Source organism: Meleagris gallopavo, chromosome Z (assembly GCF_905368555.1).
Source record: "Meleagris gallopavo chromosome Z, MGAL_WU_HG_1.1, whole genome shotgun sequence".
In the NCBI taxonomy this organism is placed as follows: Eukaryota; Metazoa; Chordata; class Aves; order Galliformes; family Phasianidae; genus Meleagris; species Meleagris gallopavo.
Window position 1 is genome coordinate 20,417,190 of NC_139435.1, and position 22,193 is coordinate 20,439,382.

At 38.5% G+C, this 22,193-nt stretch overlaps 1 protein-coding gene across 1 annotated transcript in view; it reads left to right on the plus strand.

The window, feature by feature from the left end:
* The window catches only part of RGS7BP (regulator of G protein signaling 7 binding protein), a 36,411-nt gene extending 18,002 nt beyond the window's left edge, over positions 1-18,409 (plus strand). Inside the window, exons 3-6 of the mRNA XM_085214223.1 lie at positions 4,378-4,508; positions 12,645-12,792; positions 13,764-13,834; positions 14,932-18,409. Coding sequence (XP_085070349.1) covers positions 4,378-4,508; positions 12,645-12,792; positions 13,764-13,834; positions 14,932-15,023 — 442 coding nt within the window. The 3' untranslated portion in view covers positions 15,024-18,409. The remainder of the gene's footprint in view (positions 1-4,377; positions 4,509-12,644; positions 12,793-13,763; positions 13,835-14,931) is intronic.
* The last annotated feature ends 3,784 nt before the right edge of the window (positions 18,410-22,193 follow it).

Below are 22,193 nucleotides of genomic sequence, written 5' to 3' on the forward strand. Positions count from 1 at the left end.
GACATTTTAAGCTCACAACACAAAACATACATCAGGGATTATAAAAGAAATCTTTATGTGAGTTGGCATCTGAGCATGTGGCTTTCAGAGTTGAAAACGAGGCTTACATCCATGCGTAGGAGAAAATAGTTTGGTTGGGAATTAATGGAACGCTTATGGTCAGTACTGCAGTTAAACACTTATTAACCAGTTTGAGACTGTTACTGAGGTAATGGCCCGGAAATATTTTAGAGTATTTTCCTTGGGTGTCACTGCTCTTTCTCTGATTTGCAAGTGGGAGAAGAATTTTTCCAGCAGTTCGATTACATGCCCTCCATGCTCTTGGGAAAAAAAAAAGAAGGGATCTGAAAATGAGAGGTGCTTCTAGTTCGTATTCTTATGCTACTCAGAAATTTGTGTTTGCAGAAGAATATATAAAATGTAGAAAACAAGGCCGAAGAAGTTTTAAAGAAAAGCGGCTACCATTTTTGCTTCTCAGGAATTAAATAGCAGTAGAAGAGACATGCTGTATTCTTATCCGTATGCTCAAGCCCTCAATCTCATTCCCAGTGATAAGGGTAAATCCAAACATTCCTTGAACACCTCCAGGGTCGGTGACTCCACCACCTCCCTGGGCAGCCCATTCCACTGCCTGAGCACTCCTTCAGAGAAGCAGTATTTCCTAATGTCCAGCCTGAGTCTCCCCTGGCACAACCTGAAGCCATTCCCTCAGGTCCTATCACCAGTTACATGAGAGAAGAGGCCGACCCCCAGCTCACTACAGCCTCCCTTCAGGTAGTTACAGAGAGCAATAAGGCCTCCCCTGAGCCTCCTCTTCTCCAGGCTGAACAATCCCAGCTCCTTCAGCCGCTCCTCATAAGGCCTGTGCTCCAGACCCCTCACCAGCTTTGTTGCCCTTCTTTAAACCCACTCCAGGGCCCCAATGTCTTTCTTGCAGTGAGGGGCCAAAGTCTTGTAAGTTTCCGTTCTTCTGGTAGTGATAATCTTGTGATTAAAGAATACTTGTTTTCAGGAGAAATCGGTGGATTTAGGTTCAATCAGAGAAGAGAGAAGAGTGTTTTTGTTGATCTGCGTCTGCTTACGAAAGTGCTTTTGTCACTGAACAGGAAAAGGTCCTTGTTGACATTTGAAGTGGCTTTATTTTGCACGGATTCCACTTCACACAGAGAACTTATGAGGAAATGCCCTGCAGGTGGAAGACGCAAATAAATTTCTCGCTTGTCCATTACTAGTTGTTTAAGTGCTTATGTTCAGGACTGAAAATTGTTCTCAGAAAGATAAGTTTAGGCATTCAGGAAATTCAGACACTTGAGCATGCTTCTCTGTGTATCTGGCTCTCAAGGGGTTCAGCTATTAGAGGAAATGAGCAGCATTTTGAGTAGGTAAATTTTGGATCTGGATGTTGATTACGGCAAGTTTGTGGAACTCCACATGCTTTGAAACCCCATTACCGGTAAGGGTAGCTCAAAGGAAATTACTGTATTCCAATAATTCCGTGTGATGGGGGGAAAATTGCATACGAATGTCATGCAGTGATTCCATGGTGCTGAACTGGAAAACAGTGTTCAGTGCACATGGAAGCAAACTGCAGAACAAATCAAAATAATACAAGCCCCCACAAGAAGGCCACTTATTAGCTAACTATGTATTGTATTCTTCTTAGTTATCAGAGAACTAAAAACAAGAAGATATGTCCTAAAGTTTAAGAAGTTAAAACATTATTCGAGAGGAAGAAAGCATTGTGTGTTCTGCTTTTTCAGTATTTTGCTCGATGTTTGTGCTATAATTGGTTAGGTGAATTCTAAGAAGTTACATATACTCCTCAGACTGCATCTTACACCAAACATCAGAATTTTACTCTAACATTCATCCAGATTTGTGGCACCTCTTTTACAGAAAATGATGAAATCATTGGGAGGCATCAATGTAAGACAAAGCACTAGATACTGGACTTGAATATGCTAGTGTTGTTCAGAAATAACAAGGTTCTTCAGAAGAATTACCCCTGATTTACATTCAAACAAATTGAATTTAAATCTGTGCTATATTGGTTAATATAAACTTGGTTAATACCAGTATAGTTACAGTAGAAACTGCTCTTGCCATCTGCCCCTTTGAAAGGAGTGCCTGTGAAATGTATGGTTCTTGCATATGCAGAGAGCTGCCCATTTCTCATCAGCTAAGTGATTACAGATGAAATGAGTGCGATTCATTTAATACGTATGTTGCTTAAAAATGGAAGAAACAGCAAACACAACTGCAGAGGCTGTTGAGATATAACCTTGTTAAACCAGTAAAAGTACCATGCATCATTGCAAGATAAAAAGTAGTATAAAATGTTGTAATATACCTAGTAGAAATATTGGAGCAGTCATCTGAAAATTTATCTTCAAATTATCAGTGGGGAGGGATTGCTTTCTTGTTCTGCTTCAATAGTTTCATTCTGTATCAACACTAAGAGGCAAAAAATACTACCACAAATACGCTTCAATTTTTCAGCAAATGCAGATATCAGTTTCGATGCAGAACATTGGATGTGATTGAAAGGCATTGCTCATATTATAGTCTATCCAAAGAATGTAAAGCCCCTGGATGGGCAGATTTATTATCAAGTATACGGTTCTGAAGCAACACAATGCACAGTAACTGCAAGGTGTGCTCATTGTTTCCTACATTTTTGATGAGTTCTGCTTGTAACAGAGCAGGAATTGGGACCCATCTTTGGAGCTTTCCACCAAGCCCGTATGATTTCTTTTCAGTTCTCAGTCTTTTCCAGCCTTTTCACCTTTTTTCTTTCCAGTTTGGCTGCATCCTTTGCTTAGTAAGCATTCTTCAGCAAGCTGACTCTACTGTGATTCTTCACAATTTTCATTAGCGTGTACAAACATCAGTAGTCTTCATAGATAGGCTGAGGAAGTGCAGAAATTCTGTCTGGCCAGTTCTTGAAACCTTCACAATCGCATTTGATTTCTGATGTCACTGGAATGGACAGTAATTCTTGAGGAAAACCACATGGTTTCTCTCTCATTATAGGAAGATTATGGCAAGTCCTTGCATAAAATAGTCCTTAGAGCATTCTCCCTTCTTCTGCCCGTTGAGCCAAAGGCATAGAGTTAATTTGAGGCCCGTCTTTTTCTGTTTTCCCACCCCAGAATATATCTGAGCATTTTCTTTCTTAGTGTATAATTTTATTTTGTGTTCGGGAGCATTTTCTGAAGGACCGTTTAACCACAGGAAATGAAATCAGTGTAAAGAATGCCAGCACTCTTTTTATTGTGAAAGCATCATTTATCATTCCATGATGTGTGACGGTGAAATGGCCAAAATCCTGACTCTTCCATCTTACCACTTACTGCTCTCTTGAAAGTGCTTTGGAATGGGCATTGAGAATCTATTTCTCGTGTTATATCTGAGTGCATGACTTCTTTAGCACTCACAGAAACAAGTGAGTTTAAAAAGCAGCATGTTTATGCCAGTGCAGCATTCTCAGCTCACAAAAGTGAAATTGAATGTGCAATTTTACAGCTGTGTTTGAGAATTGTATCCTGAATCTAAGTAAATTATTTCCATAGTGTCCAAAGCAATTAATTGGAGGAATGAGATTACAGATCCTGTTGTCAGAATTGTTGGTATGGATAAACCCTAAAAGACAGCTTCTATGAAACAAATCCCTAACTTCCCATTCTCCTCACAGTGTAGTAGCAGCACATGGCTGATATTATAAACACTGGGATAAAAGGAAATTCAAGCAGAAACTGTAGAACGTAATGGACTACAATTGATTAGTTTCTGATTAGGGTTCTGGTTGTGCCTCTGCATGATCCAGCATATGTAACATCAGCTGTGACTATGAAAATGGCTCTGCAGTTTCCTTGTGCAGCTGCATCAGGATCAAGGGTAACTGAATGGATGGCAAAAGAGTATTTTCTGGTATTACCAGAAAATATTTCCTCAAAGATTCAAAAGAGAAAGAAAGAAATCGCTCCCTTCTTTGACAGTAAGTACCTTTTACAAAGATCCAGAGAAGAAGATAAGGACCATGCAGTCTTAGCAAAGACAATCCAGTTTTGATATTTTATGTGCAGGGCTTTATAGAGATAAAGAATTCATAGAACCACAGAACGGCTTGTGTTCAAAGGGACCCTAAAATCATTTAGTTCCAGCCCTCGCGCCATGGGCAGGAACACCTTCCATGGCGTCATGCTGCTAAAAAGTTTTAGAAACAGGTCAGCAGAAACTGCTTTTTTCATCATATCTTTAGTAATTTATGAAGCAGATTATGATATGCTTACTTGCAGCAGTAGAGAGGTGGATTTGATGCCCCTCAGGTTCTTCCAGTCTTGCACCTAACAAAAATTTTCTCCTTTTTTATTGCAGCCCAGAAGACGGTGAAATTCATCCTGAAATCTGTAGACTATATATCCAGTTGCAGTGTTGCTTAGAAATGTACACAACGGAAATGCTCAAGTCCATATGTCTGCTAGGATCCCTGCAGTTTCATCGGAAAGGTATTAAACTGCACAATTGCAGAGGCACTGATTTAAACACATGAAACGTTTGTCAGGAAAAGTTTGGGTATTTTGAAAGACAAAGCACCAGACTGTAAAGGAAGCTATACCACTGAAGCCTGTTAGATATTTCCATTTCATTTAGGAAATAAACTATTCAGTCAGCAGAAACTGGTTACTTTACGCATAATGACCATGCTGACCATATTGAAAGGAAAATGGAGAAATGGAGATAATTTACTGAACAGGTCACTCAATAGCTTGGGGGTTATATCTGGTCTACTTGTAAGTACTTTTTTCCCAGATAATATCCCAGCAGAATTCACCAGGTAAATATAAGACAAAGTTCTTATTCCGCAATAAAATGTATACATTTCCTGAAATGTCCTCTAGTGCATTTTTTATATCTAGCTACGTGGTATAGCTAACGCCATGGCACTTTATATTATGAAAATAATAATTAGATGCTTATAATTACTGAATTGAGGTTTTTATCATGTTTCTCAACTCAAAAAGAAATCCGTAAAATTTAAAGAGGCAGAATGAGCAGAGCTGTCATATGCCAGCTTCTAAAATGAATCATCTTTTTTTTTTAAGACAAAATATTCTACATTTCCTAGCATTTGCTACAGTTGTCAAGGCACTCTCTCTAATAGTTTGAGGAGACCTGAGTAACTCAAACGTGTCTGTTTCCCCTTTGCCTCTGGAGGAAATCAACATGGTTAACCTAAAGTAAACTCCTGTCACATGTCTGGAGTTGAATAAAACAAATTAGAGGACTACAACGTGAACCAGCTTTTTTGCTATCTAGCAATACTTCTGCTATGTATTGGTACCTCATCCGACCATAAAGAAAGTTATGGTAGCTGTTCTGCCCTTGCTGAATGGAGTTAATTTTTTTCCTGTATCCATAGAAATAACCACAGTAACTTAGCTCCAGCTTTCTATGACATCCTTTGAGGAAAAAATCGTAATACGCAAAAATCATAAAATCACAGAGATTTTAACACATGAATTGAATTGTGGAACAGAGCCAGCAGAATGGTGTTCTTACACATGAGATGCCTAGATATTTACAATGCTTAGAAGTATTGTAAAGGCATCGTTCAACATGAGAAGTTCTAGGTACAAGTATTTTTTTACTATGATGGTCTGTTGGATGTTGTTTAATCTGTTGGATTTAGTAGTAGTTTGTTGAGTTTTTAAATCTCCCGTAAGTTTTCACCAATTTATATTATTATAGGGATTAAAGCAGTAACATGCAGGCTGTTTTGACAAACCTGCAGTTAATAAATAATGATACGGGAACTGCTCTCTTGACCAAGCGTTATCAAATGAGCAACAGAACAGATAAAGCTAAAGCAGTGATCTGATGCTGATGCTCTTTTCCCCAGAGGAAGCATGCCAATGGAAAACAGATGCTCTTCTATAAAACACCATGCTAGTTTGAAAGCCTTGGCTTTGGCTATTTTCCTTCTCTTTCTCAGCACCAAACTTCTAATCTCTCCTTATCTTTCTGTTCTCCTGAAGAAACAATCCTGAGTGTACTGAATAGTATGTATCAACCTTCCTGTACAGAGATTTCTTTCATATTTACAGTACTTTAACTTACTGCTGTCATACAACCTCTGCTAGAAGAGTCAGACAGTCTGTTATTTTTTTGAGACTTTACAGTCACATTGGGGCCAAAAAACGTAAATCTTTCCAGCTGTGTTATGCAGTAAGTAAACTGAGGTAAATGCTCTCTAATAAATTTCTTTGTGAGGTACATACACCACCAAAGTCCTATGCTGAAAACAGAGGAGAGCCACAAAAGTGATCCAAGGGGTGGAACGCCTCCCCTGCGAGGATGGGCTGAGGGAGCTGGGGCTGTTCGGCATGGAGAAGAGAAGGCTCTGGGGAGATCTGAGAGTGGCCTTTCAGTATCTGAAGGGAGGCTATAAGGAGAGCAGGGACAGACAGTTCAGCAGGGTCTGTGGTGATAGGACAAGGGGAAATGGTTTCAAACTAAAGGAAAGGAGATTCAGACTAACCATAATGAAGAAGTTTGTTGCAGTAAGGGCGGTGAGGCACAGGCACAGGTTGCCAAGAGAGGTGGTGAATGGCCTGTCCCTGGAGACGCTCATAGGCTGGACAGGGCTCTCAGCAAGCTGATTTAGCTGTAGGTGTTCCTGTTTTTTGCTGGGGAGTTGGATTAGATGACCTTTGAAAGTCCCTCCCAACTCAAAAGATTCTGTGATTCTACGCTATGACTGCAGAGTTCAACATTCAGAAAGTTTGCAATTGCTAGAAGGAAACAGGTCCGAGTAGCTTTATTTCATCTTGCTGCCTAATTCTGATCATGCACTTTGTTACTCTGTTCCACAGTCCCAAGGCTCCTGGCTAGCTAAAACGTACTTGGACATTTCATCTTTTTTTTACTCTAATTGTTCAGTGTCACACGTTGTACTTATTGCACATAATTTTGTCATAAAGGCAAAATTGCTCTGTTCTCAGACCTTTCTTGGAAACTCATACACTGATGGAAATGTCTCCCGGACTGCCTCGGGTGACGCAGTAGCAATTTCTCTCATTGTAAATGGGGAACAAGGAGTGATTAAAGAAAAGAGCGCTAATTTAGAATTTGAGATTGCAGCATATGCTATGCAGTGATGTGTTTGCGTTTGGAGTAATTTCTCGGTAACTTCAGTTGCAACTGAATGCTAAGAGTCTCTGAGTGGAGCAACCATAGAATTTAAAGTACTTTATTAGTAACTATTTTGAGAAGCTGGGTTTAAGTAACTCGTACAGGGTCAAATGAAAACTCTGAGTTGGAGGAAGTTATGTAAGTCTAGTTTTCAGTGCAGCACTGTGTCTTTCTGCATTACCTCACATAATGGCTTTAAAGGTCCTTGACCGCCATTCTGTCAGAACAGGGTGACAACAGTAAGTTACCTCCTGAGGAAATGGCAAAAATGAGAGATGACTGCTCATGTTCCATCTCTTCCAAGAAATATTCTGAAGTGTCTTCTGCATCAGTATTACACTGTGGAAGAATCTCTGGAGAGAGTCATCTTTCTCAGACTTTGCCAAGCAACAGATGAGTTCACTTAACTGGGATCTGGAGCTTCCCTTCTTGTCTTTGTTTTGCTTTATTTGCCCTCCTTCGTCATCTGAGTAAAGCTTTGAGCCTTAGGGAGCAATGACAAACACAGATCTTGAAGAATTGTACAACAGGCAAAATACTGACAAATTCTCAGACACATAAATTGAACTATTGTTTATATAAATCAAAGTCTGTCCAGGTATCGAAATCCATCCAGTTCAGAAGATGCAGACTTCTCACTCTCGAATCAGTTAGCCACTCCTTCGTCATCTGAGTTACAAAGCTTTGAGCCTTAGGGAGCAATGACAAACACAGATCTTATACTTGTTAATACTTTTTAAAACGTGAATTGTGGTTTCATGAGATTGAAGATACTCTGAACTAGCTTAACTGCCTCTGAAATGTTTACAAAATTCAGCTCTCATTTCTTTACATGTTGTATGTCTATCTTATTGCTATTGCATGTTACCAGTATTGACTATTTTTCTGATTAAACAAACAATCCTGGCTTAGATGTCAGATATAAGAGGAAATCTCTGACATAATTTCTGTCTATGGGAGCTGCTGGATGCAATGCTAATGGTCCTTTTTCTAAAATAATACTGATGTTTCCTAATATCCTGTACTGAGAAAACTCAGAATTATATCACAGTTCTTACGTGTGTTCCAGCATATGTTGCTATATCCAGTCGCAATTATTTTTTGCTCTTAGATTTTCACTTATACCTCATAAAGCATGTCATTGCATTTGAATGAGTAAAAATAACAAATAAACGAGCTTTACTGATTCACGTATAGATCATAATAATGTATACATTTCCTTGTAAGGAACTCTAAATTATTGCTATAATCACTGGATCATTATAGCATGTCACTGTGGAAGTGCACATTCCCAAAGTCTGATGCCTGTACGTGTTTACATATAAACCATAAATTTATTAGAATCATTTACAGATATAATTGTCTTGTTTATTTATGTAGTTACGCATTTTAGAAAACATTTTAAGAAATCCTAGGCTGCAGACTGCAATCATGTTGTTATCCAGCTTTGCGATATTGAAGCAAGGTACTAATTTTTCCGACTGGGGAAGTAAGCCTGTACAACAAATGAAAGGTAAGAGGGAAGAGAAGTTTTGAAGTTAAAAATGAAAAGGAGGTGTTTTCCAGAATATAAAACATGCTGTAAAATAATTAAAGGTAACTTGGATGTGCACAGTTTAAATGTAGCCATTTATACCGAGTGTGAACAAAGTAAATCACTGCTTATGTAGTTGTAAGGCAGTATTATTCTTATGGTCCTGAATCACATTAATCTGATATGTAGTTTGTAACTTGTTAAAATAAAAACGTACAACCATGGAGAGGTAATTCCTGCTGTTAGGCGTAGTAGAACTTGTGTGAATATCTATGGGAAGAAGGAATCCAGAGTTCATTACATCCCCAGAATTTCACACATCCCTGTATAAAGTGGTCTCAAAGTCTTATCCTGTGTCTTTTTCATGTCTTAATATATAAATAGTTTCTCAGGATAACATATAAAATTCTTTAATGCTTGTAATGTACATTTTATTTATTCTTACCACAAGTCTGCATAGAAGACTTAGAGAAAATTAAATAGTCCAGTCACAGTAACTGACTGGTACAAACATAGCTGAGGGTGGAAGGATACCAACACTCGGATACTAGAGTGGTGACTACCTGGTGAAATTCTATGACTGCTTGGATAAGCTGGAGGGGAACTGCATACTACGAACAGAATATACTATGCTTTTAGTATATTCATCTCATTGCCACTATTGTTGAGAATTATTTCAAATTGCAGATAACTTTGTATTATGTATCACACCAAAGTTCATATACAAGATACTTGATTTTCCAGCATGTATTTTGTGACACATTTATTTCCTTAAAATAGTACCTAGAAGAACTAGAAGACTACAACAAAAATGACAAAAAGAAACTTTCAACTCATTGAAGGGTTTTTTGTTGTATTTGGCTCTATTAGTTTAAACTATAACTAGCTATGAGGAATCTGTGATAGACAAATAGGCAGATTTGCATTATACAAGTTTATATGAGACACAGGTGGAGAATAAGGGTAAACACACAACAGAGGATGACAGAAGTGAACATAGAGGTCACCACAGGAGCAGTAATGAGCACAGCAGGGGAGAGATGTCTATTATGATATAGATATAAGTAATGAGATATGTTCTATATCCTGATTCAGTTTACAGCTTCAGTTACTTAATTCAGTGAATTTTATTTCACACAAAAGGCGATGGGACAAGTAAAAATGTATGCTGAATGAGAGGCTAGGAAATTAAAATGTACATCGTTTAAATTAAAATTTCATCAACAGTAAAAAGAGCCTCGTCTAGTGGCACAAACAGCCACCGTATGTCGATACCTCTGAAAACACTGTATGTGTGATCAAACTTCAACTGAAATTAAGAAAGTCTCTCCACTGACAAAACTGAAAGTAAAATTTAGGGTTTGTGTCTCTATTTTAAGAATGAATAATACAAAAGACATCCTCCCACATGGTATAAGGGTGAGAAGATTAAAGAGCTTTTGTTTCCCTCCGGTCTGTACTATGTAGGAGAAATGTTAAGCCTGAGTCATATACATTATTCAGGCAAAGCTTTTATTATTAGCTGCCTCCTTAACTGTTTTGAAGTGATTCAGTTGCTCTGAAATTCAAAGAAAACTTCATGAGTTGTTCACAGTACAACAGAAGTATTGTAAAGAGCTCTTTTCATTTGAACAGAAGTCTGAGTCGTTCATTCTGCTAAATCTGAAAGAGCTTGCCTTTTTGCTAACAAAAAGAACATTACAGTCTCAGTAAGTTTGTTCTCAAGTTAGGAGAAAGAATCTTTACTGTTATTTCACCTGGAACTACTACTGTTTCCACTGAAACACCTTTCTTATCCCTGAAGGATGCATCTATAGACAAGATTGTTCTTGACAGTATGTCACCAGAAGTCAGGGGACAGTTTCAACGCAGCAATTCCTAATAATGGCAGAATTAATTAAAACCTGTTGCACCAATTACATCTTGTGATATTGTTTCTTTTGGGGCAACCCACTTTTACAGAGAAGTGGAAAGTGAATTATTCTTAGCAGCATGTCGTGTTACATGCTTCTGGGAAGAGTGATGAATAGTGAAGCTTACACAAATGAACAAAAATTGTGCAATATGAACTACCTTAAAGTAACAGCATAAGCTGCAGTTAATGACTGAAAATAATTTGAAAGTTATGCTATTGTGGCTTAACGTGGCAAGCAGCTGAGCACCACACAGCCTTTCACTCGCTCCCACCATGGGGAGGGCGAAAGAACTGGAAAAAGGCAAAGCTCATAAAGACAATATAATAAGACAGAAAAGGAAGGGAAAATAATAATAATGGTATGGAATATAATATCCCTTTTGCCACTTTGGGTCAGTGTCCTGGCCGGGGTAGTCTTCTATCGTTTGATGGGTTGAAGTGGCTCACAGAGGGCGAAGAAAAAGTTAGCAGAGGATGCCAGTGCAGGCAGCAGAGAAAGGGTACAGGTCATAATTTGCTTATATCAGGTTATGCCATCTCTTGGAATCACAGTTAGATTCAAGACAGGAGGTAAGAAAGGTGGAAGCAGGGAATGGCTTCCTACTGATTTTAAAGAATAATGAAAGCATTAACTAAATATCTTTTGTGGTATAAATAATGTCTAATTTGACATTCAAACAAAGAGCTAAGAGTTATTTCTTTTAGCAACAAAGGCATGATTTACCGGAATACCATCATTTAGAGAACCTGCCTAATGTTTTTTTTTTTAGAACCAAAAATGTCACGGGTTTTTTAAACAGGTTTACAAAGTATCCTGTTTGTGATGTGGAAGAGTAGCATAGCTTGTAAGTGTAACATGGTTTGTAATCTTAGTCTCAGAAGAATGAGTCTAGTAACCACTGCTGTATATTCTTCCTTTTCTTTATCAAACCCTATCGGAAGTACTCAGATTTGTCCTGATGTGAAATTTTTTCAAATTGCAATCGTTGTGAGATGAAAAAAACATTTCCTAGTCAAATCCACAGTAGCACCGACTTAAACTTTGTTTTTTCCTCTAGCTTTAGAACAGTTTGTTTTGGTGTTTTTTCTTTCTGAGGTTGTTTACACTGTTTTGTGAAATAACTGAAAGTGGAAAATATTTAATTTCTTAATAATACAATCAAATACAAATTGAAATTTCTCATTTAAATAATACTTGCAAAAAACAATTTGTCCCATCATACTCTTTGTATCAGATCTGTATTTGACACTGTAGGCAGTGAATACCAACTGGCTGTCCACAGCAAGTTGGAAAAGAGACCAACAAATCCCACCAATACTTAACTCTCTTGCATTGTCTTTCATAGTCCCCACCTTATCTCCCATTCTCTCCCAGACAAAAACCCAGGCAGATGAAATCTCCAGATAGTTCAAACTCTCCCTTTTATATAGTAAACATGAATTAGTCAAGTGTAAGCATGGAAAATCAGAATATATTGCATACTGAGCTGAGAATGGTGGCAGCTACGCACTGTTATTTAAATCATCACATTAAAAAAATGCATGTTTTCATCTTTTATTTTTCCTTAATACTGCAGTAATACTAGGAGACATGGATTGCAGTGTTCTATAATGTTAGAGTTTTCAAAGTTACTTTCAGAATGTGCACTCTACTTCCCTACTTATTTTGTTCTGTTTTGTCCACTTTTTCTTATTTCATGTCACATATGAGTCACTGGACTTCAACTGGAAATCTTCATAATACTTAATAAGTACAATCTGAAGCTCCACATATGCCTCTGTAGGATTTCTCTTGATCTAGTTTGGTACAAGTACCACATAGCACTCTGATTAGCAGATTGGTGTGGCCTGCACTCTTTTCTGAGTAGTTCTTGCTCAGAATTTGTATTCACAAATTTCCCTCATTTATGTCATTTAAGATTAATCCCAAAACATCAATGACATAATCTGAATTTACATTTATTAATAATAGGAGTACATGTTTGTTTGACTATTTTAAAGGAAAAGAGCCTTGTGCCCCATCCAAGATCCTGGATACTAAAGTGGAGGAGAGCTCCGAAGTCCCTATTTTAGAAGACACATTATCATCACCTACAGATATTCAACAGCATTTATGGCAGGTTTCCACAGACATTGAAAACACTGAGAGGTATGTGTAGTATTTCATCCTTAAATAAAGCAAATTAACTTCTAGGGTTTATTTAGTCATTTACAGTTAGGCCAATGTTGCCACTATAAAAGATGTTAGTAAATTAAATAGCTGTTAACACTTTTGTTACATTTAACATATCTGAAAGCAACTCCTAAAAGAGCAGAGAGAAGTGTCATCCTTAATTTGGCTAATTATCAGAGGGTGTCTGTCAAAACCAAGGGGTGGGAAATTATGGTGTTAGTAGGCCATGTTCTCTTAAAGGAAGAGCTTCTGTTTTATCTTACGTGACTTCTGATTTTGTACCTGAAATCTGCTGGCCTGCAATCATGCATTCATTAATTGAAAATGCAAAATGCAGTTCACTTCAGTTGGCTCTGCCCATAGTTATGAGTGTGGATTCCTTAGGAGGTGAGGGGAAAACTGTCCATTGGTACATCAGGGTGGATTTCTCCTACTCTGTTAGCAGCAGTTGAAAGATGAAATTGAGACCCTTTAGTAGGAAATAATCCTAAATCCCCAACATTTCTTTCTGAGATGAAATTTTGTTATCAATACTTTCTGCAAATTTTCTGCTGAAGTTTTCCTTCTAAGAAGAGTGAGACAGCCCCATTTCTAAAACTTTCACTTAACACGCAGGGAGGTGTAGTGACATGAGGTGGCTACATGTGTAATTGCCTTTTAAACAGCAAAACACATTAATGGCACAAGCTGAAAATGCCAGGAAGGTTAACGCTAGTAATTATGCTAATTGTAAAATAGCCTAGCTTAAAAAAAAGGACTCCCTTGTTTTGGTGCACACCATCTGATATATGTATTTGGACCATATACTTGTCCAATAGATCATTGTATTATTTGGTCTGGTTTAGTGTTTAATTATTTCTGCATATAAAGATACACTGTGAGCTTTTCTCCATTCAGAGTCTTCAATTGCTGTTCTATCGCATCTTATTCAACATTTTTTTCCACAGAGATATGAGAGAAATGAAAAACCTTTTAAGTAAACTCAGGGAGACTATGCCTTTACCACTGAAAAATCAAGGTAGGTTTTACGTTTTCTTCCTGCAAGGAAAATTAAGGTAATTAAAGGTTTTGACTACTATTAGATCTGAAAAACCTAGGGTGGCTTTTTATTTTTTCCGGAAGAAGTAACAGAAACAAAAATCTAGATGAAATCCTTTCCCTACTGATTCAATGGAGACAGAATTTAATATGTGAACTTGGTCTTCTCAAGTTTCATTTGAGAATATTACTCTTCAAAGTACAGTATTCTGAAAGCTTATAAATACAGATATATATATAACATATATAATATTATATTATAATAATGTATCTATAGATAAAATAATAGACTTTTCCTTATGAGATAAAGGTAGCAGCACAACTAATCCCCTGTATCATGAAGCTTTCTTTTTCAAATGTAATGAAGGCATAAATTGCACAGAGAGAGCATGCTGAGGATCATGCTGAGTGATGGGGTTTGCTTTACCATTGCAAGTCTTGTTGCTTCTGTATCATGACTTTGTGATAATGAGACTCTGACCTTATGCAGAAGAAATACTTGCCTAGAATTTAAAAGGAGTCAACATGTAAGGTAGAAAGCTATCCAGACACAGGGTCAGTGTTAGGGTCTCCTATTCTTGATGTGCCAGAATGTTCCAGTATTGAAGTTTTGAATGGAAATTCTCACTGATGTGTGCAAATAGCCACTCAAATTATTTTTTCCATCTTTAAATTAAGTCAGAATATAATGTTAATATCAAAATTTTCCAAGTTGCGTGTCTGCAATGAAGGTCCCAAAATTATTTATCATTCAGTTTTATTTGGGATCCTAACATTATTCACCCAAACAGGAATATTTTGGCATAATTCTCACAGTACTTGAGGAGTCATTTCCTTAAGGTTGCATCACTGAACTTATGTTCTTGCCAAAACTTCTATTGCGCTATCATGGACACCTCATAACTAGCATACTAAGGCTCCTCTAGAAACTTCCGCTTATTATTTGTTCTGTGCTTAGAACATAGAGTCTCCTGCTTGATCTCGTAGGTAACAGTAGAACACATAATAGACGTACTCCTTTATGAGAGTGTGTGCATACATGTTTATATTAAAATGTGTCTGTTCTTTTTATAACAGATGATAGCAGCCTCCTAAACTTGACCCCTTACCCATTAGTAAGAAGACGTAAGCGAAGATTCTTTGGACTGTGTTGTCTTGTCTCAAGTTAAAAGATTAAATACAGAAACACCAAGAAAATCAAACATTGGTTAAACTACTGTCATTTCACCTCTGAAAAGAATGTTACTACTCTTCATTATAAAGTATACTTTCTATGCTGGCCTATTCTTTTTCTCAGCTGCTCTATCCCCCTTTGCAATATAAGGGTTTTGAAGCTTAAAGTTACAGTGGCGAAGAACTAGCTGCAGAATAGATCTAGCATAACTAGGAGTGTTTATAAAATGTCTAAAAGTATGTTTTGCATGCTTACTTTGAACCACTCAGAGAAAAGACATATGGATTATGGTTAATAGATCATTTTAAAATTTTTTATTGTTTGAACTACAGCTGAAAGTTTGTGCATAGTACAGTATTCTAATCAGTATCATATTGAAATACTTGATCATATTCTAACAGTCTTTAAGCATAGAAAAATGTTTAACAGCAAAAGTATCGAAGTTCTAAAATATTTAAACACTATCAGAATTTGCACAAAATCTCCATTTGCTTTTTGTGCTCTTGTTCATATTTAGTCTTCCGCACTATCTCAATTAAAAAGCTTCATAGAAAAATATCTTAATTTACACAAAACCTATATGAAAATATTTAGAACTTGCAAATACAGAGAAATCATTCAGCCTATATACTGTACGATACATAGAAATAAGGTATTTCCTTCTAAGTCTTTAGAGATACTTTTAAGTATCTCTATCTAGTTTTTAGGTATCTCTAAAAGCTTTTGAAAAAATAATAATTTATTGAAGTGTAGCAGAATAAACAACATAAAACACAACACCAACCCATTTTGTTTCCAATAGAATTTAAAGCATGGTATCTGCATATCACAAAGTAACTCCTATAGGGCATGCCAGAATTATCTCAGACTGTAAGATACTAAACGTTTTACATTGTTAATAAAGTTTTTTATTTAAATTAAATGACTTGTTTCTAGAGATATTTCCAGAACATATGGGGATTTTTTTGTAATTTTACTGTAAAAAAAACCTATGAAGTTTTGGTAATTTTTCCATTTCAAGATGTATGTTTACAAAGAGACAGAAAATTACAATTAATATATAAGTGCTAAAATGACTGCTAGTAGAAGCAATATATATGAATAAGCCAGAGTTGTATTGGTATTTCAGGATGATAGACACCAGAACTAAACTTGCACTAGACAGTAACACTACAAGCCCCATGACAATCTGTAACTACAGTACCAAACATGAAGGTGGCTATGAGCCTGTCTGCTACTCCACCGTGAGCCAACACATTAACAGGAACAAAAATCCTTCTTGCTGCATGAGGGTTTAGTGGTCTGTAAGGAGGAAATGTTCCCTTGTCACAGAAAACACCTCTGGAGTTAGATGCTCTGTGTTTTTTGTTGGTAAGACACTTTTAGAAGCAGTTTGTTACAGAAGGCTGTTCACTGAACTATATATGGCACCTACTGAATGTGTCTCATCTAACTGATTTTTCTACCAAATTTTTCTCTTGAAATGCTGTTTACCGAAAAAGAAAACACACCCTTGATAGCAGTGTTAGAGAACTGCATGGCCCAAAACCTGAGATCTAATTTAATTCCAAGATGAGAAGGCAGGATTTATTCTTTATGAGTAAGTGATCCTGTCAGTCATACCATTTAGATTTAGGAAGTTGTGTAACTGAGTTTATAACATTTCTCTCAAAGTATACCTTTCTTTTCAAGCAGATATAGCAGACAGATGTTTTTTTCCAAGTTGTAGTCATCTGCTCGCCTTTCAGCCTTTCAGCCTTTCAGCCTTTCAGATTGCTCCAAAAGTAATGCCTCCTATTTATTTCCGTGGAAACGATAACAGCTACAAAGAGTACAATAGCACTGTTTGATAGAACAGAAATTCTCAGCTACAAGACAGTTTTTCAACACAGTCACCACTGTTAGCTATGTATTTTTGTCTGTGATTAGCAAGAGCCTGCATGTCATACCAGTGAAAATGTGTACAAGCAAAAGTGACTCACTGTTTCACAGCTATGACAGCACTGTCGCCATGAAAATGTTGCCATGCAGTCCATATTTCATTGGCCCAAGCAGATGGAAGTCAGAAGGCACCAAATCCAGACTATACAAAGGATGTGGTAGGACAGTCTAGCCAAGACTGGCAACATGCTCAAACTGGTCTTCACACTTGCATGGGGCCTGGCGTTATCATATTGCAAGAGAAAGACTGACTTCTTCTCTCACTTGGCTCTGGAAGTTCAAGCCTTCAGCTCGGTCAGCATCGTGATGCAGTGGTCAGTGTTGATGTTTTGTCCAGGTTCCAGGAAGTCCAGAGGATCACCCTTTCCTATCTCAAAAGACAGTGCACGTGACTTTACCCGATGAAGGCTGCGTCTTGAACTTTTTTCTTCTATGGGGAATGCACGTGTCACCACTCCATGGACCATTGACTCATAGTGGTGACACCATATCTCGTCACCAGCAATGACGCAATCCAGAAAACTATCACCTTCAGCTTCGTATTAGTTCAGTATGTTCTGACAAACTTGCATATGATGTTATTTCTGTTCCTGTGTGAGCATTTATGGAACCCTCCTGGCACAAACTTTGCAGTATTCTAATATTACCATTATTTTTTCCAATGCCTTGAAGCCAATATTCAGCTCCATACACAGCTCCCTGGTTGCTCCAGGATCCAAATGGATCTTCATTTTGTGGTGTGACAGGTGTGCATGACATCTGGACTGTGGCTTGTCTTTCATGTTACTGCTACCACTGCTGAAACACCCACTGCCTCGCTGTATCTACATTTAGTTTTGTCTCCATAAATGTTCAGACTCTGCTTTGTCAGAGAGCCCCTCAGCTGCTATCTGTCACATGGCAACAATGTGTAATGGGATATTGGTGAGAAGGTTCAACCTCTGGTGCCATATCACGAGCATCCGCCATGGGCCAACAGAATAAAATAGGAGGCATTACTTACAGAGCAGCCCTTGCATATTTTTGAATAATTAACCCCAAATAATTTTAATGCAGTGAGGACAAATACATCTAAAATGTCCTCATAGAAATTGTGTTTCTATAAGCAAAATGAATTCCATCAAAGGAACGCATGCCTACATACTCTAAGAGCGTTTAGCAGAAAGCACAATAACATTCTGTAAATAGCACAGAGAAAGGTAACTGCAGTGTATTTTATGATTTCATGTCACAATCTACTCTTCAGAGTATAATGCATTTATCATAAGAATAGCTGTATGCAGTCACAAAAGTGTGTGCTTGTGAGCATGAATGTGTATCTAAGAAGCATGGAATCAAAATGCATAGAAAGATTATTTTCAAAATCTATTTTCCTCACAGCAATGTCCTTATTAACCAGATTCTGCTTTTCTGTAATAAATAAAGAATGTCCAAGAGATAGTTGCACTGTCATGTTTTCATTAAAAGTCTTAACTGATAGACGTGCTCAATAGCTCCATCCCCAACAATGGGTTTTGCAGCTATGAAAATGAAAGAAAATTTTGATCTCTAATGGCTATTGAAAATGCTACTTGGGTAGGTGTCTCACTCCAATTTATAGGAGGCAGAGGAGGTTCTTTTAATATCTGTATACCTGGCGAGAGATTAAGAAACAACGGTTCAAATGTTGGTCCAACCAGTTTATTATAAATCCTAATCAGGGAGACGGGGAAGAGAAGGAGGGTGATATGAAAGATAGAAAAGAAGCAAGAATCGTGTAAAGCGGGGATAGTCACCACCAGGATCCGATAGTAGTCCCGTTGCACGGCGTTTTGAAGGTCTGAGGCAAAACCAGCAGGGGGGGAGAGCAGCAGCATGGCCAGCCTTGGACAGAAAACAGGTAGCAGGAAGAAGTCACAGAGCCAATCCGGGAGGAAGCAGCAGGACTCAGGCAGCAGGCCCAGGGGAGTCCGTCAGCATGCGGCATTCCGTAGTGAGGTATCTGATGGCAGACACCTTTGTTCTTCAGCATGCAAGTAGAGCGCAGAGCGAGTCCAGGAGGGAGAGGCAGGTTGTGAGGATTCTCATGGCAGATACCTCTTCTTCTTCATGAGGAATCTGTTGCCAGAAAACCTAAACCTCATGGTTTTCGATTCCTCTTTTATCTTCCTTTTTCTCCTGCCTACATGACATCCCTGGGTGCTCGAGCAAGAATCATATGCAGCACCTTCTGAGATGGCCATCTTCCTCGAGATAAGTCCACACAAAAGACAGCTTCACAGCCATTAAGTTGCGGCTTATCTCTCTCTCGTTGCTCCTGGCCCTGTCCATCTATATCCCTCAGACAAAGGATTTCTCAACCCTTGCCCAGGACTTGCTTGGACTTGTTCATCTGTGTCCCCAGCAAGCTTTGAGACAATGATGTAAAAGAATAATCTCTTACAGTAGGTGAACTGTAATTAAAATTAACCGATTAGTTTGGTTCATCATATGTTAAAAATCAGATACCACTTTGCTAATTATTTCATGAATGTCTACATAAGTGCCAAAAAAAGAACAACCTGTAAACAACAAGTTTATGTATACTGCAACATTACAAGAGATAGAAAGGAAGAAAGCAAATAGCATTTATACAACTTCTACACAGACATACGCTGTAAATTCTTTATAATCTTGTTATATTGACACATACACAGAAATTCATAGAATCATAATCATAGAATCATAGAATGGCCTGGGTTGAAAAGGACCACACTGATCATCTAGTTTCAACCCCCTGCTATGTGCAGGGTCACCAACCACCAGACCAGGCTGACCAGAGCCATATTCAGCCTGGCCTTGAATGCCTCCAGGGGTGGGGCATCCACAACCTCCTTGGGCAACCTGTTCCAGTGTGTCACCACCCTCTGGGTGAAAAACTTTCTCCTAATATCTAACCTAAACCACACCTGTTTAAAACCATTCCCCTTGTCCTATTGCTGTGGCAGGTCAGTGTGATTATTTTTTTAACAACTGTTTTCAAACAAAGACAGGTAGATCAAGAAGTAGTCGTGCCTAGCACGGAGCTTACCCACATATTGTCACATGGAATTTAACACATCAGGTTACATGACAGCTTATATCTCTGTATTTTTGTTAAATTTATTGTAATGAAGCATACATCAATGAGATAAATGTATACATGCTAATTAATCATGCAAAGCTCTTGGCATAAGTCACAATGCAATGAGTTGCATAACTTCAGCACATCCTCTGGTGGAACTGGGTTTACGTATGATGTTTTTTAGAGATTCTAAGTTCTTTATTTTCCTGCTGTTTAAAGTGAACAGTGATATGCACATTCTTTTACTCCTTATTACTCTGTAAGCTTTACTTTTGTTTCTCCTTCCTGAACTAAAGACTACTAAAATTTCAGTCTTCGTTCATTCTGAAACCTCTCCATAGTTCTCATCAATTTTGCAGTTTCTCTCTAGCCTTTGCTATTTATTGTATCATTTACTAATCCTGATGGATATATGCTTTATTTCTCAAACTTAAGGACCATTGGTAGCCCAGGAGTTAATGGAACATTTTCTAGTTATTTTTAATAGACAGTGGACATGAGCCAAGGCCTGGTGAGTATCGGAATGAAGAGCCATTAAGGAATAAATTTGCTTAGTCAAGAAAGCAGAGGATTATCTTTCACTAAAATTTGAAAGGAAAAATAAAATGAACTTTTTTTTAAGCCCCAAAACACCACGTAGGTGCAAGAGTGATAAATGTTAATCAGAACACCATAATGGAATGAGGCAATGAATTCTTCTCACGGTGCTTGAAGCCCAGCAGCAAGGCACACAGATACTGCAGTCAGAGTTGATACGGAACCTAGGCAGAGCTGAGTTCACGTGAGGGCACTGAGCATGGTGCACGCAAGAACTGAAACTTGGGTGTCAGAACAGATCGCTAATGGTTATGAGTGGTCTCAAGGAAGAAGTCTAATATTAAGTCTGCTAAACTCAATACCTTGGGCCTCCTCACGTACTTTTGTGGCGGAAAAAAAAACCAAACCTGAATAATACTTTCATTGCAAGTGGATGACAATAGGTGGCAAAAATACAAAAGTGTCTAGGAGCTGATGCTAAAGTCCTTATTTCTGCTTTCCCATACTTCAATACTACAGTATGATTACAACAGCATTTTTGTGACCGATGGAAGGTCTTCCCGCTTGATGGGAGGAGAACCAGCAGGAGAGGAGAGGAGCGGGCGGGCGGCGTGGGCGGGAGGGGCGGTGGCAGCCCCCGAGCTCCCTGGGCGGGCATTCCCTTCCGCTCGGGGCGCTGTGTCCCGCTCCCTTTCCTTCCGACACGGGTCCCGAACAGGTGCCGTGGGGAAGCCCTGCTGTGCTCTGCGGCCACAGGGACACGGGCCTCTAAGAGGCACAGTAGGCGCTGGGGCTAAGGCGAGGAGCGGCCTCAGGACACCGCTGCTGCCTCTTGGCTTCGCACTCACTTTCTGAAGTAAAAACAAGGGCTGAAAGTGATTTATTTATTTGTTTTTCCATTTGGGCAGATAGTTCCTCTCTGTAAACTAGTTTATATAATCAATATACCTCTAGGGGTATCTCCTTGGTCTGGGTTCAGACACTTGTGTATGAATGTCTGAACTCATTTCAGCATCGTATGGCATTCCTTCCTTATTACGTAAAGGACAGTGGATTACTCACAGGCGGCTTATCATAAATTGTTCAGATCTACAGAGATGCCTCAGGGATCCGAGAGCATCCCATGTGGCAAAGGCACTTATGTCTGGGCGATGGATTCAGCTCCTTTATTGTCAACAGCTTTTCTCTCATGTCAGTGGAGTGAGGTTTCAGTAGCCTTCATAACATTGATGATGCTGTATAAAACTTAACTTGATTAGAGAAATGCAACTGAAAGAGGTTTGGTAGTTATTAGATTTAGGAGCCCTGCCAGACTTGCGTGTTGAGAGGCAAACTAGCTGAAGACAGCCATGCCTGTTAGCAAGCAGCCTGGAGGAGTGGAACTCCAAAATTTACGGCCTATTAGTGTTCATTTTGCAGGTCATATGGTCTTTTTTCCAGCTTTTGTCTGCCTGTCTTCAGTACTGGGTCTTTCTAGCCCATTAGAAGTAAGTGCTCCTTTGCAGGCAGAGTCAGAGCTGTTACTGGCCTAGCCAGAGAAGGCTGCTTTGCTGAAGTTCTTCACAGCTGTTTGGGGCATCTGTACTATAGTTTTACTGCTAATTG